General features: G+C 33.1%; 3 protein-coding genes across 4 annotated transcripts in view; 2 read left to right on the top strand and 1 right to left on the bottom strand.

The window, feature by feature from the left end:
• The window catches only part of LOC117214711 (chromatin modification-related protein eaf-1-like), a 79,143-nt gene extending 70,981 nt beyond the window's left edge, over positions 1 to 8,162 (top strand). The window contains exon 5 of the mRNA XM_033460983.1: positions 7,789 to 8,162. The gene's annotated coding sequence lies outside the window, so the exon portion shown is untranslated. The remainder of the gene's footprint in view (positions 1 to 7,788) is intronic.
• A 1,703-nt stretch (positions 8,163 to 9,865) lies between these two features.
• Positions 9,866 to 12,987, top strand: LOC117214683 (sodium channel protein Nach-like). The gene is made up of 9 exons (XM_033460900.1): positions 9,866 to 10,085; positions 10,445 to 10,610; positions 10,782 to 10,933; positions 11,065 to 11,176; positions 11,307 to 11,610; positions 11,805 to 11,855; positions 12,007 to 12,199; positions 12,567 to 12,673; positions 12,769 to 12,987. Exons 1-9 carry the CDS (start codon positions 9,895 to 9,897, stop codon positions 12,900 to 12,902), a joined length of 1,410 nt encoding a protein of 469 aa, XP_033316791.1. The 5' UTR covers positions 9,866 to 9,894; the 3' UTR covers positions 12,903 to 12,987.
• A 64-nt stretch (positions 12,988 to 13,051) lies between these two features.
• Positions 13,052 to 15,807, bottom strand: LOC117214682 (caspase-8-like). 2 transcript variants are annotated; one of them, XM_033460897.1, is made up of 7 exons: positions 15,571 to 15,807; positions 14,537 to 15,120; positions 14,194 to 14,459; positions 13,770 to 13,962; positions 13,569 to 13,694; positions 13,354 to 13,494; positions 13,056 to 13,264 (listed from the first exon to the last, which is right to left on the bottom strand). In XM_033460897.1, exons 2-7 carry the CDS (start codon positions 15,087 to 15,089, stop codon positions 13,056 to 13,058), a joined length of 1,488 nt encoding a protein of 495 aa, XP_033316788.1. In that variant the 5' UTR covers positions 15,090 to 15,120; positions 15,571 to 15,807. The 2 variants fall into 2 exon arrangements, with proteins under 2 accessions (XP_033316789.1, XP_033316788.1); XM_033460898.1 differs by lacking the exon at positions 15,571 to 15,807 and having other exon boundaries at positions 13,052 to 13,264; positions 14,537 to 15,089.
• Between the last annotated feature and the right edge of the window lie 194 nt (positions 15,808 to 16,001).

The raw sequence follows: 16,001 nt of genomic DNA, 5'->3' as shown, positions 1-16,001 counted from the left end.
AATACCAATGAACATTTACGATTAACCTGAGCATATATATTTTAAAAGATTAAGAGAAAAGAGACAGCATATTATAACTGAAACGAGACAAACTCGATGAGTTTATCATCCGTTTCAATCTATTCCAACATATATCCATATCGCTATTCGAGTCATCATCTTCGTCTCTTAAACAATTTCGCGAAAGCCATTTATTCATAATTCATGCACGAATGTCATCGTGAAACATATCACATCGTGACTAACGCTACATATTTTATTCCCAACTTTTGATAACGATCAAAATATAACATCCGAGCGCAGCGTAACGCTGCATAGGCAACAAGGATACGTGCATACTGCAGCAGATACTTGAGAAACGTGTTAAACCAGCATGCTATCCTTAATGCACTTACGAGACCACCGTCATTACCAGGGCTGGAGCAGCCCGACGTGCTGTATCTGGTCAGGAACAAAGTCCTGGCACAGAAGAGATTACGGAACACCACTGGACGCTGGCCACTTGACCGGTATTACAGATGTAATATCGTAAACAATGTCCCTCTCAACCGGAGCCACGTTTATATCTGCACAAGTCACGGCAGATCTCCCCCGGTACTGTCCAAACCACCGTGAACCACCTTGTTCTCCCTTCTCTATCTCCGCGTACAACCCTCTCGCGAACCCTTTGCAAACCGCTGCCGGTGTTTACTGATGAATATTCATTCTTCGGCCTGATACAGCCGTGAACAGAAAATGTCTACACATTAACCAGTGGCCAGACTGACCGCATAGCCAACACCCTCTTGCCGTTTTTATTGGAGAAGATCAGAGTTCGCGCGTACTCTGCTGCCAGTTTCGCCTCTGGTCTACATGCAAAGTGGTGTTAGAGGAATTAGCCTTAGTCGGGTACTCAAAATGTTCTCAGAATCAGGATATATACAGGGTGTCGCGGAATAAGTGGTAAATATGTGGCAGCTACCTGGACGCATCAAAGCAATTACTATTTATTAAAAGTTACAAATATAAACGAACATCCGATTGGACTTTGTTTTCGTGTTGCAACGAATTTTGTATCGCGATACATAATTCGTTCGTTCATTAAGGGTGTTGAGAATTGGACAAGGTTTCCAGGAAATCCGAGCAACGTCTGGGCATATGGAGAGAATAGCATAGTCGTTCTAACATTAATCTTACCAGGCCCAGCCAGAGATTTAATTGAAAATTGTATATTCATCGTTATTTCTTTCGTTCGTCTAACTTTATGTAAACTCTTATATTGAGAAAAATTGAGAAATCGAGAAAATACAAGAATTTACGCAAAGCTGGAGGAACGAAAGAAGTAACAATGAATGGACAATTTTGAATTAAATTTTGAAACCATCTCATCTGACCGGGCCTGACGAGATTAACGTTAAAGCCGTCTACAGCTTATATTCGAAATCAAATAGTACACACATGTTCGTACGAGCATCTTTTTATTGCTTAGACGTGCCGAAATCGTCTCCAAAATATTCCCCATTTATTTTTGGGCACTCTGTATAGTAGAATCTTGACTATCTAATCATGAACTAACGATGATGCTATTTGGATACTCGGATAACTTCATCTTCGTATGAGAGAAGGACGTTTATTTCGAATTATTTCATAACTATTAGATGTAATAACCAGAGAAATGAACTTTCGCCCTGTCTTATAGCACCTTCCTTAAATTTTCCTACAAACACAGTAAAAATCATATTTTATTAATTCTTGATGTGAAAGTTGCGGCCGAAACTAGCCGAAACGGTCGTTACAGTGGCAACATTTCCACGTAATTACGTTATAATTTTATACATACGTATAATTGTTAAGGAAATTCGAGGATTTGGGAATACAAATTATTGACTATATTTCCCATACAACAGTTATACATCTATATTCCTCTCTAAGAACGTCTTGCACGCACGCTGGTTGCCAACCGACTAGCCTAGATTCTTCTAACATCTGGCAACAGTCTTTTGTCTCCACTAAGTCCTTGACGCCCTCTAACCCTTACACACACACTCTCATGTACAGTGTAAATGTATCACTTCCCTAACAATAATTACCACGCAAATTATGATTTTGTATATGTACACGTACAAAATTGCAATCTCCTCTCTCGTTGGTATCATCGCAATACGTTAGTGGAACATCATTATGCGACAACTTTGACCTACCATTGTCGATCTTTAGCCTGATCTCTTGCGTTATTCCACATTCGTAAAACACCGTATGCGCAGTACTCGGTATCTTCTAAAGGTACATGCAACCAGAGAGAATCACGGAGATCGCGGACGTATTCATCGGTTCTCGTCGAGGCATCCCCAGTTCGTATTTACAATTTCGTCGCATTATATCGGCGTTTTTCTGCGCTACCGTCACACGAATTCCCATCCATTGAACCGGGTTGCCACGAGATTTGTCTGCGGCGATGTTTACGATAAGCATAAACCCGCGTGGGGTAAAGGCTAGTCCTCCAGAGAGCTTGGCCTTTTGGCCCCTCTGGCACTCCTATCGAATCCCCTGCAAGTCTTCCTAGAAACTGAGAATTCGAGACACGGCCTGGGCGGGTCTGCGACTCGCTCTTTTAATCGTAACTTGCGGCCTGATAGTAAGCGGGCTAACCTATACGGGAGGTCTATTTTTATTGTGCCCGCGATAGTATAGTTGCGGCGAAACGGATAGGGAGAAGACTTGGAAATGGTCCTGCATAAACACTCTACGGGATTTCAGACTTCTCTCGTTATTGTCCATTTCGATGGTAACCATCGAAACTTCGATCAGAGGGAAAGTTCGTCAGAGTTCGAACTGAGCGTCTCTCGATTTGCCGCTAAGACGAACTTTGTTGAAAGTGATGCTTTATTCAGGCGTATACGTGGCATTAGGACGATAATTGGTCGAGGGTAATTCTTTAACAAAATATTTTACGATCGAGTTTGATTGAAAGAAAAATAATAATCTGTATTTGATGTTAGATGCATAGCTACGATTTATGTATGGCAAGGTACAGGTATATTTTTCTATGTGACATAAATATCAAAAAATGTTCGATGCACGTAATTAAATAATTTTTTCATGGAACTTCTTGATTCTGACATTACTTATCCACGCGACATTCGCATGGAGACGAGACCCCCTTCGATTACGTATACCTCGACGATAAAACCTCCTTTGCGTGGATTAGTCCGCTCAATCAGGAAATATACTCGAAGCCCCCATAAAGTTCTCCCGGCGTGCAAACCCCTATGTATGTGTTCTATGTATTACCCTCTATGTGCTTCCCTTCTGTTACGCATTCTCGTGCGCTGAGCGCACAAGGCACATAGCGACAGATAAGACTCGCTATCTTAATTGACATATCAAATCAAAAATGTTCGGAAGTATTTTTATACCTCTTTAAGTTTCGTTAACGTTATCAGTGCGTTCGGATTCGACGAGCCTTACTTTATCGATATTCCTTCTGAAATAGTTCAGCGACGAAGCTTTCTTGGTATTTTCAATTTTAGAATGATTAATTATTCGAACATAAATTATTTTCCAAAATATGCTGCCAGTATCGTTGCTTGCTCCTTTTCTTCTTTTCGAGAAAAAATCAGAGAGGTATGTTTTTCTAACGTAGTTCGTAAGGCACGTTTAAAAGAGTATTGTGCGATTCTTAAGATGGTAATGCGTTACAAATATTCCTTAATATTTTCCTTCGAATTTGCTATAAATGAACTTGCAGAAATAACATAACGAAATTATATATGCATAACGAAATTAGGAAATTTATAAAAAATTGAATCGATCAGTTTAGCTTCTGAGAGATTCACAGCCAAAATTTTACTCCTTAAAGCTTATCCAAATGTACCTAACATTTTTGTCGATTAAACATTTATGTCGATCGTATTATAAAATTTTGTCGACTATATTTCGCTGTTCATCAAAACTTTTCGTACAATAACGTGATTATCTTTGTTTAATTATTTATACATTATCTCAGTTCCCTCTAAAATATTGTTTCTTCTTAATTTACGATATATTAAATTATTTTCCATAAACAGAAAATGTTATAAAAATTGCAACGCAAGGGTAACATTATACGATCAGAAAACAGATAGCGCAGCGAGTGTATAGATGGGGGGAGGGGGGGGGGAGAAATTTTCAGAGTACACAGAAAGAGAGACAGATTCGGTTTCGGATGTATTTTAAAGTCCATGGGGCTCAATGTTCCGCGAAATACGTTGCTCCCTTCCTATCGGTTGTATAATACAGATGCCGTATAGAAGATGGCTACAAATCCCCCAGAACTCTTCATATCTATAACCTCTTTTCATTTCATTCTCGACAACGAGAGCTCACACGCGACAGGGTAGTTTTAAACAATTCATCCTTGAAACCCTCCCACGCGGGTAAGTTTATTGCTACTTTTGAACATATACCACGATAGGAGCCACTTCGATTTCGCCTAACTTGGTGGAAGTTTCACGATACCTGGCTGATATAATATCTCTTAAACAATTTTAAGCCAGAGAATATAAACTCGTTCGATTACTGCAAATATAAGTTTGCTCTATTGCTGTGAAAGTAATATTTATAGATTATAGCGTGCGCTTCTTAAGTGTAACTGTACCAGTACAAGCTAATACATAAGAGATTATAATACTTTAGAGATAGGCTACTTTATAGTATCTTATTTATTGATTAAATTAATTGATATAAGAATATGTTGAGTGCTGCATTCCTATTTCATGAATTACGCTTCTTATACAGGGTGGTTGGTAACTGGTGGTACAAGCGGAAAGGGGGTGATTCTACGCGAAAAAAGAAGTCGAAAATATAGAATAAAAATTTCTTCTTCATTTGTTTTTTTTTAATTTTTTTAAAAATCTACAGTGAGATGCGTTATAACGAGACGTGATAAAGTGCACGCGTACCGAGCGAAAATTCAAAGTCGATTTTCTCGAAAACAAAGCCTCGAACGAAAAATTTTTATTCTATATTTTCGACTTCTTTTTTCGCATAGAATCACCTCCTTTCCGCTTGTACGACCCTGTATATCTTCAATTCAGATGACGAAACTATGATTCGTTTGTGAGCTTAAATAAAACGATACATAGCCAATGTTTGTTTTAATACCATTCTCTTACATTATTACAGTAATCTTTAATCTAATTTAATTTAATTTTATCTTAATTCCGTGTATTTACTACGTCGAAATTTCATTCATAATTTATCTAACAACATCTTAAAGTTCTCGATCATTCGAAAGATTTTGCGATCTTTAATTATTTTGATTTTTCATTTGAAAATGTTTCGTAGAGCTTCGTTTAATTATTTCCTGCCCTCTGAAAAATGATAAAATCTGTTTTTAATTTAAGCCAAAAATTGTTATATTATCCTGTTATTTATCATGTAGATTTTTTTTTTTTACCAATCAAAGGAACGAAATACGATTGCTCGCGTCTGGTCGAGGCGATTGTAAACTTTTGTTAAAGGTAACGGGGTTGCACTTTCAACTTACGGCGGTTAAAGTCAATTCGATAGCAGTTAACGAATTGTTGGGGGTGAATAGAAGGGGTTTGTGGTTAACGTGAGGGGTTGACAGGGGAACACATAATACATTGTTACCCCATCCACCGGATTCACCCCTTCCACGTGCAGTAATTTTCTCTGCGCGGAACCGACATCGCAGTGAACTATCTCATAATTAAAATTACCATACTACACGTACACATCGAGAAATCTTGGCACCCTAACGCATCGAACACGCGTTAAACTTATGTTTCATTTGCTGTTATTTGTTGCTTAATTATCGCTAATAATAGTAATATCGATATCGCGTTAATTAATCCGCTACTTAAACGTCGATATATGTATCTATATATTAATCTTTCCATATTAAAAGGAAAATTTCAATTTCTTCGTTCGATTTCTCTATATTTTGAAAACGCATTAATCGTTCATTTAAAACATTGACAAATACAAATGCTATAAATACTATGAGAAAATCCTACGTTATATGCTCAAATTGTCTCTTATATCTATTTTCATTGTGATTGAGTTACGAGGCTTCTAACTAATTAAATTCATATAATTAAGTTCAATTATGTTATGCCAGGTATTCTACAAATCGATCACCTTTCGATCTATTCTTTCTCCATCTGATAATTAATAAATAAGATACGTATTTCAAATAAAATTCAATTGATATTTAACGGACAAAGTTTTGAAAATATCTCTTTTTTTCTTCGCTATTTTACAGTACGTGGATTGAAAAATATTTGATATGACCATAAACACGTACCTAATATTCCCAGTGATAAAAATTTAACTTCAATAATATCGTAGTTAGATGTAACAGCGTGTTATGGATAGATACATGCAACGTATTAAATGCTCAACACGTTGATGCTCAACTTTTATTATACCTTTGAAGTATCATTTGGAATTAACACTTTCGTTTATTTAATCGTAGGAGTTGATACACAAGCAACGCGTTGCTTCTAAAATTGCTCTTTACTAAGTTTTCCCATTTCAGCCGTCAAAGCGTTTAAGCGGCAAGAAATGACCCGGAGGATGGTGCCAAATACCAGCTTCCTTCCCTCCTGTCTTTGCCCATCGATTTAAAACATTTGCCCTCCGCGAGACGAAAGTTCTTCGCCATTCGAGCTAGGGTGCCGCGAAATCACCCTAATATTGGATTATATCGATATACTGGGCATACATATATCATAGACGGGACTGGAACGTACAGGTTACTAAATTTCCGATTTCTTTACAGAGATAAAGATATTATGCAGATCAGCAGGTTGCAAATTGTACTGCTTCGGTGAAGCGTGGAATTTTTATCCTTGAAAGCAATCGTATCTTAATGTCTTAACTCTCGGCAAAAGGATATTAATTTATTACGTTGAAATTATTGGTAATTACGAACAACGGAGAGATAAATTTAATTAAAAATTGAATTGAAATTATAAATGTATATGACGAGTACAACGCACAATATCTCGCACAACTGTTTCTAAAAAATGTTAGAATTTCGTTCTACGTTGACAAAGAGATATTTCAAACAAAAATTTCACCTTCTAACCTGTACAATTTAAATAAATCAAATTGTTTGTGTTTTCTGTATCTATTACTAGAATAATATTAATACAATCTGTTATTCTACTTGAAAAAAAAAACAGTCTGATTTCTAAGAGAAATTTGAACAAAAAAAGAATTAAAAGTCTGAATGAATAGAAGAAAATGAGAACGAATAATCCGTAGCTATGAATCTTTCCGCGTGATGTAAAATTACACGCGATTACTATATTTAATGGAAAAAAATCGTCGCTCCTTTATCGAGGATATTCGATCAGCGGGAGAAGACTCCACGGAGAGTTGAAAAAGTTGCCTTTGAAAAGCTGGCGGTGAGTAGCGACCTCGACAAGGTCGGTGCATTTAGGAACCCTTTAATCGAGTTGTTCGGTAGTCAGGGTAATGACGTGTGCTCGAGCACACAGCTCACGGTGTTTAGCACTTTATCTATCTTCTCCAAGTTATTAATGACACTCGCTGAGTCAGATGCCGCGGCGAAGTGCGGCATCTTCAGAGTTTAATATCCGAAGAATCGAGTCACTCGGCCGACTACTCGGCCGCGGACTTCTCCATCCGCTGCTGGCCTCGAGTAGTACACTCGTGCCGATGCGACGAGGCGCGCGACGAACAAGCTGGGGCATTTCGTTTCCAATATCCTTCACCCTGGCCGAAGAATCGAGTGTCGCCACTATTCGCGGCAAATAACACGCTTTCATTTTGCAGGAGCACATCGGACAAGTGGTTGGAATATAAAAAAGAACAGGAATTTTCGCCGCTCGGACCACCAGTTCGGGCTTACGAGAGAAATTTCGCGGCGGAGATCCGCGAGAGACAAAAGAGATAAAATCAGCTGGAAATCGCCCTCGCCAGAGAACATCCGTCAAATTCTAACAGCCTCGGCATCGATGTTGTTTCGTCTGAAAGATATACCATCGTTTTTTTAATTTACATTTTACACCAATAGAAGTTAAATATAAATTGCAACGATGTACGAAAAACTAAGCTGTAATGAAGTAGTACATAGTAGAGTTAGGGACGATAATATGAATAACAATAGGACACTAGGTGTTTAGCAGTAGGTTGATATTTTAATAAGAAAGGTAATAATAAGAAAGATTGTTAGTTATGATTATAGTATAAATATGGTTAAGCATATATTGTAAACAAGTAGAATGTAAATCAGGAGCCATCCTAAGGCACAAAGCAGGGATTAAGAATAAATAAATAAATAAAGAATACTTTACTATAACATTCGTGTGTTGTTACTCGATTTAGTAATTAATTAATATCCAAGAACTTAATTTAATAATATCTATGCACGTATAGAGAGAATCGCTTAAAATGTAAAATAACAAACTAATTGTTTTGAGACTGTTGCAAAAATATCGATCTACTTTTCTTCGTTTTAGACTAAAAAATTCTTTTATACCTGCGATTATTTCTATGAACTCTCCTGCGTAAATGTCGCACGTGTTCGAGTTAGGTTAAGTTAGCGTTGCATGTGATCAATAATTTACTATTGCACGCAGTTAAAAATCGTTTGTAACCAGAGGCCAGGAAATCCGTATCTCGCATCTGGATTTATCAGAGAATGATCAGTGAAAAAATGAAATGAATTTTTTATACGACATCGCATGCAGCGCGTCGTGTATTCGTAAATAAAGCATCGGAACTGGCATACAACTACCTTTCATTCGATAGTCGTGCCTTCAACGCTACGTAGGTAAAATCATTGATGGTCATTGAAACCGAAGAAGACGTCTGAAACTCAAGAAATTTATTACACGTGCGAATAATTATTAATGGTTGAATTTATGTAATCAATTCATGTAATTGATCTTCTAACCAGAGTATCTTTCGACAGTTTTCGCAATTACGGATTATTTGATCGCAACTTTTAATCGAACTTCTCGACAACCACCAGTGGGAAACACTAATAATTTAAAACAAATAAATTAGATTGAGAAAACAAGTTCGTGCAATATTAGCAGTCTTAAAATAGATGGAAACGTTAGCCCGTTGTTAATTTAGAAACATGAGACGCGTACGAAAGCAAAGTTGTGGCAATATCTTGAAAAAGGTCGTACGAAAATTTTGTTACACCATAAAAACACATGTCTCGGAGTTTTGCCACGAAACGGGACTTCATGGTTGCAAATATATTTGCGAACCTCAACGATCTACGATAGAAAGGTGAGTAAAACCATTATTTTATCGATTCGTTAAATATCACATAGATATAATATAACGATATTCTAAAGCAAAGTAATAACAGTAAAATGTAGGAAGAAAAAAATATTTTACATGCAACTATGTATACAATTTAAGTAATACTAAGTGTCAAATAAAATTCAACCTACATAGGTTCAGTGAATTAACTAATTAAAATCAATGTTAAGAGAACGAACAGAAACAAAGTGTAATTAACCCTGAAACAAGCAAACTTTTGATTTCTACGATCGTTCAAAGTTAATTTCGAAAAAAAGTCGAAAAATAGTTATATACATTTTATGCGTATTTTACAATTCATTTACTTTTATGCCACTTCAATTGTAGTCATCTGTATATACATGTACCTGCTACACCTACTACAGATAAGCTATTCGAGTGTCAAAAAGCAATAAAGAGCGATCAATATATGATTCAAAAACCATTAACATACGAATTCCAAAATTCATTTAGCCTATTGATTAAGCCGTGTATAGGTACATTATAAGTAGATGTCATTAATGGAACTTAATTTCACCTTTGTTTCAATTAAATCGAAGCGCGATGTAATCACGATACTATTCGTTCCGCGTTCATTTCGGTAGAATCGCATGGGCAATAATGGTGGTCTCATCGCTGTGCATTGCAATCGGAATGCTGAAAGTTACTCTGAATTATTACGAGCAGCATTTAGTTCTCTCGGTCATCGAAACGACCCATCATGGAATATGGAATTATCCGTTTCCAGCGGTTACGGTATGCGATATGAATCCCGTATCTCTTCAATTAACAAAAAAATTCACCGACAACTTGTGAGTATTTTATTTTTCTTTTCTCTTTCGTTCTTAATCGTCGATTAAACTTCCTGTTACTCGTTATATAGAATCTCTTATCGTGATTTAACGATAATCCTTGTTTCTTGATGATCGATTGATGATATATCACACAATTATATTTATGGTAAAGATTTAGTCAGTAACTTGTAGATCTTTCATTTGCATTTTCACCTGTATTTCGTTGTCGATATTTGATTAAAATCGTTATCGTGTAAACTTCCGTTATACTCATTACTGCCGCTCTTTTATCATCTTCTATTTTGTGTTAGCTTATACTGTATAGATATAGCAAACCACTTAAATTGTACAATAGCTTTTTCCTATTGTTTTTACAGGACATTTCCATCGAGTCTGTCGAAGGAATTTATAGCTCGAGAAATGAGATTACTGAACGAATTATTATATCCTGGTATATACGGATCACGCGTTCGAAATAATCTTTCGCGATTGCAGAACATTTTTGACATGAATAAGCTTTCAATACCAACGATCATGAACTCGGTAGGTAACAAAATTATAGGAAACATCATACAGCGTCATAATACAGAGAAAACAAACTTGCTAGCAAATATCTTTCATAGATTCGTATCTATCGAATCAAAGCTATTCGAGATTGTTAAATAAAGTGCCACCAAAGAAAGCACGTTGGATGTAAATGAGATTGAATTTCAGGTTACGCGAAATTGTCAAAGTTTGTTGGAATCGTGTAAGTGGAAATCGAAGATTGAAAACTGCAGTACCATATTTCGATCAAGTATCAGCCGTGATGGATTATGTTGCAGCTTTAATTATATTACTTACGATTCGATTATGGAAAATCCAAAGTATATATATATATATATATATCTAGATTTAAGTATCTATATTAGTACATTGTTTCGTATATTATTGTTTAAATTATAAATTTTATTCTCTTTCTCTTTTAAATTTTTACATTTCTCTTTTAAATTTGAAGTATAAAACCACATAAAATGACATCGTGTGGATATCAGAGTGGACTCAATATATTGCTTAATCTGGATGTCGAAAATAATGATGCCGATATTATGGAATCTACGGAAATAAAGGTAATATTTCGTATTAATTTCTGATTGTGAAAAGAGACTGTTAAAAATTATACTCTTTTGTTACAATCTTTGAGTTCTCTTTTGCCCAATCTAATCTTCGATTCTTGTAACGTCTACTATATTTTTACAGATCATGCTACACGACCCTTACGATTATCCTGATCATAATGCACCGAGTAAATTGATAAGCGAGCATGAATATTCGTTTTTGACTGTCCAACCTGTAGAAACTTATTCGACCCTTGATATCAGAAAGCTAAAATCCACCATGAGAGAATGCATATTTTATGACGAAGCAAATAAAATGATTGGTAACGATTGGAACAGAAATTTCGTCCCCGCAAGATATTCATTCATAAATTGTCTAACGAACTGTCGAACAACTGTAATTAAGAAAAAATGTGGATGCATTCCATATTATTATCCGCAAAATGGTTAGCTTGCTGTAAATACAACTTGTTTTATCTCGTAAACTTGCAAAATATTCTATAGTGCAGCGTTTCTTTTGATAATTACTAGATCTGAAATAAAACAAAAATTATCTATAAAAAAAAATAATCAAAATTTAGGAATATTCTTTCACGTTTTTCTACCTGTTAGCTTTAAGATAAATAATATTCTGTTACAGATACCAGAGTATGCAATTTAAGAGATGTCGAATGCCTAGAAACGTTTAAATGTAAGTAATTCACAAGTATTATTAATTTTCCAGCCTTTCTTTTTTATTGGCGATTTATTTATGAAACTAGGAATATGGAAAAAGTATGGCATAATAATACTCTGTGTAAAATATTCTTATAACAAGTGAATATATAGAAATGAATTTTTAGTTTGGTATGATACCTCTTGGCCAGGAACAGATATGTCGCCCAAAACTTTACAGCTTGTAGAATTGGATACTAAAGAAAGACCTTGTAATTGTAAACCTGATTGTAATTTTTATCGTTATATCATGGAGAATTCAGCAGGAAATCTTGATAAACGCGTTTATTATGATGGTCTGACTTACACTACTTATTCCAGGTAATTTTAAGAATTTCTTAGCAAAAAATATTCGTATATTTATTACAAAATACTTGAAACATATACATTACATAAGATATTGATTGAAATTGATTGAAAGCTTTTAATACTAGTACATATAAATTGAGAGTAGTATTGGATAATAAAAAATTTTCTGCAAAAATATATAAAAGTTAGCATTATGTATATATTTTTCTAATTTTAGTCAAAAATAACAAACTCCATAGTTTATCAAGCTATCTTTTATTATTAATATTATATATTATAATATTATCTTTTATTATTAAATATTAAAAAATAATCAAAAATATTTATATGTTTATAATTACGAATGAGATAAATTACAAACACATATTTTTCGTTGTAGCGAAGGTAAAACCTGGAAAAATCAAAGTATAATTCATATATTTTTTGGAGATCTAGTGTCTATTCAATTCCGACGGGATATGCATTATAGTTGGCGTCATCTGTTCGGTAATATCAATTGTTTATTAAAATAATAAGCGAATTTAAATAAAAATATAATAATAATAATACTAATGATAATATAAATTTAATATTTGTTTTAGCAACATTTGGTGGTCTCTTAGGAGTCTTTGCTGGTTTTAGTTTCATGTCTATTTTTGAAATTATTTATTTTTTTATTATTCGGGTTTTAACCGATGCATGTGTAAAAAGAAACACAAGAAACAAGTCAAACTAAATATCGACAATTTTTTAGGTTATGCAAGATACTAGGTTATTAAGTAAACGTCTTTTTTTCTTTTTTTTTATAAGATATATATATAATATATTATTTTATTATTCTATTTTATTGGTTTTGTACATTGAAGGCAATAATATTGTCTTTCCTTTTTTATATATCTGCTCGGTAATCTGGTAACTGAAAATCCATAAGTAATCTGCATGTTTTCAATTCAGGTAATTGAGCAATGGAATTTGTTCCATTTAATTTTCCTTTCTTCTTCATTACCGACTGAATTGTTTTTCTAATAGCCTTCAGGAATGTAATTTTATTTCCTCCATTTTGTAAAATATTACAAAATTCTTGTATGAACCAAGATCCTGTAAAATATGAATTTCTGATGTGTGAATAATACACCTAATAAATATATCAAGTTCTAACCTATAACATAGAGATAATTATATATTACCTTCTTCTTTATGACGAACAGATATGAAACCTTGCATAGTTGACATAAATATACAGAAATTTTTGTATGGTAAAATACTTGAAACTTCACAATTTAAAGGACCATCTGTAACTAAATGACTTACATCATCATTTATTTGTCCTGCAATTAAAAATTATTGTGATTTCACAATCTCAAGTTTTAACCTGATAGCATAAAATTACAATTTTTGTTACCCGTCACCTTTCCCTGACAAGCTTGTATAATAACTACTTTAATAACATCCTTTAATTTTATACAACAAAATTTATGTTCAATTGCTTCAATGCTAACTTCTTTTTCATCTGCACTAATAATACCACCTAGAATTAATGACCATTAACGATTAATAACTCATACAACATAATGCTTATGATGCAAAATTTACTACATTTTACCTTTACAACCATGACTTAAAATACATACAAAAATGCAATCATAATCAGTACCAAAGTCTTTTGGAATATTTTCTAATGTTGCCAGTATTTCATCTTTGGTTAAATCATTAAACACCTCAATGGTAAAACCAAATCTTTGGAATGTTTCTGATAGTTTCATACGATCAGCTACAGTTCCAAATCTGGTTTCAAACTGAAACAAAAGTGTTATGCATATGCACAATGTCACAACCACCACAGTGTGACTCTACCTCTGGATCAGTGAAGATTTGTTACAAAAAGTTGCTGCAAAATTGACCTTTTAACAAATCTCTACCAATTCAGAGCTATAGAATAATGCTACAGTAGTTGTAAGACACTCTCGGTACACCCTATATAATTTTATTTATATTGGGATAAAAATGATTGTTTATTAATACAATACCTGTTGACCTGAAAAACGCATTTGGCTTATAATAATACAAAGGCCATTGTTTAATTTTCTTATATCTTCTCCTTCCACATCTGACAACACAGATTCTTCTTCTCTCATGGAAAATGTTTGTATCTGAGATATATTAGTAGAATTTGTACGCTGTGTATCTAACACATTTTGATGATTTTCATATTTTTTCAGATCTTCATAAATATGCTCTAAATCTTTGAAAATCTTTAAATGTTTAAGCAAATTCTTAAGTTTAGCCTTACCATCTAAAATAATTAAATATTATGTGAACAAGGAAATTATATGAAATTACAAAGAATAGTTTTTATGGATAAAAACAAACCTGGATATATTGAAATATAATTTACTTGCATCCAATATAACATATGTAATTCAAGAAAATCTACATCTTTTAAATATTCTTCATATACAGTTAAATCAGTTCTAACATATTGCATTAATAATTTGATTTTATCTTCAGAAAGAGCTTCACATAATAAATATAGACTTTTTGCAATTAAATTTAAGTATCTAGAACATGATCCATTTTTTGGCAGATACAATAAATCCAAATCTTCAAATGATATTCCCAACTTTCGTATAATTTGCCTATTTTGTATAATACATATAGATTCCAATAATTTACTTTTCCAATTTTCAGGATGTTTATTTATAAATTCTGTAAGTATATAAACTTTGTGATTTTTATAGTTTTGTAATAAATCACAAATTTCTCTGAAGCTATGTTGATAATCAGTTATCATCAAAAATAAAATAGATATTTTTTCATCGATGCTAAGGTCATTTTCTATTTTCCATAAAATGTCTTTGTTTAATACATCTTCACTTACATTACTGCTTAAGACAGATGGTTTTGCATCAATTAATAAAGACATTGCTTTCCACAAATCTGCTTTAATAATATACCTTGGAAAAAAATAATATTGTAAAATATACATATTTTCACTCTACATGTGAATAATATAGAAATATTGAAAATTGATAAATTTTGAACATGTACTGAAATAGTATTAGAGCGTAAAATATTCTACATATTATAAATTCTACAAGATACAATAAATTTATAAAAGGTATAAAAAGGATAAAAGTCATAATTTGCAAATGATATTTATAGAAGTAAACATAACATGAATGTATATACATATATTTATTAACCTTTAATGACAAAACAATTTGAAAAGATTAATATGAATAAATAAAATAATGCATTATTAATAAAAAATGAATAAACAAATAAAATTGAAATAATCAATTGGTAACGAGTAAATTGATATAGATACCGTTAGAAAGTAATATATGATGACGGATTAACAGTCATTAATTACAGTCATTAAATACAGTCATTAACATACTTACTTTGTAATATTATTTTGCAATACTTCTACAGTGCAAATTCATTACAATATTTACACAACTTTATTGCAATATTCAGTTTTGGTTTCTGTATTTTACTTAAAATATTGCCTCTTCTTTAAGCATTTTCAAATATTGTTATATATCAATCGACAGATATCTTTTTATTTATAAAAATCTCCTTCTTTGAATATAACGACACACATACTATTGCGTATTAATCTACAGTTTATACATATGTTTAATTGATATGTTAAATACATATTTAAACAATGTGATTTTCGCCATTCATAAATAGAAAACATAAGTAATAAAGTATCAATATTTAAAACAATCTTATTATTTAAAGTATATAAAATTTTTTTATTCGGTGGATTTATGAATTGAGTATTAAATTGCAGTGATCTAGTAACAGTCATATATATGTACATAGT

Source organism: Bombus bifarius, unplaced genomic scaffold (assembly GCF_011952205.1).
Source record: "Bombus bifarius isolate JDL3187 unplaced genomic scaffold, Bbif_JDL3187 scf7180000009243, whole genome shotgun sequence".
Lineage (NCBI taxonomy): Eukaryota > Metazoa > Arthropoda > Insecta > Hymenoptera > Apidae > Bombus > Bombus bifarius.
This window is presented reverse-complemented; position numbering and strand designations above follow the sequence as displayed.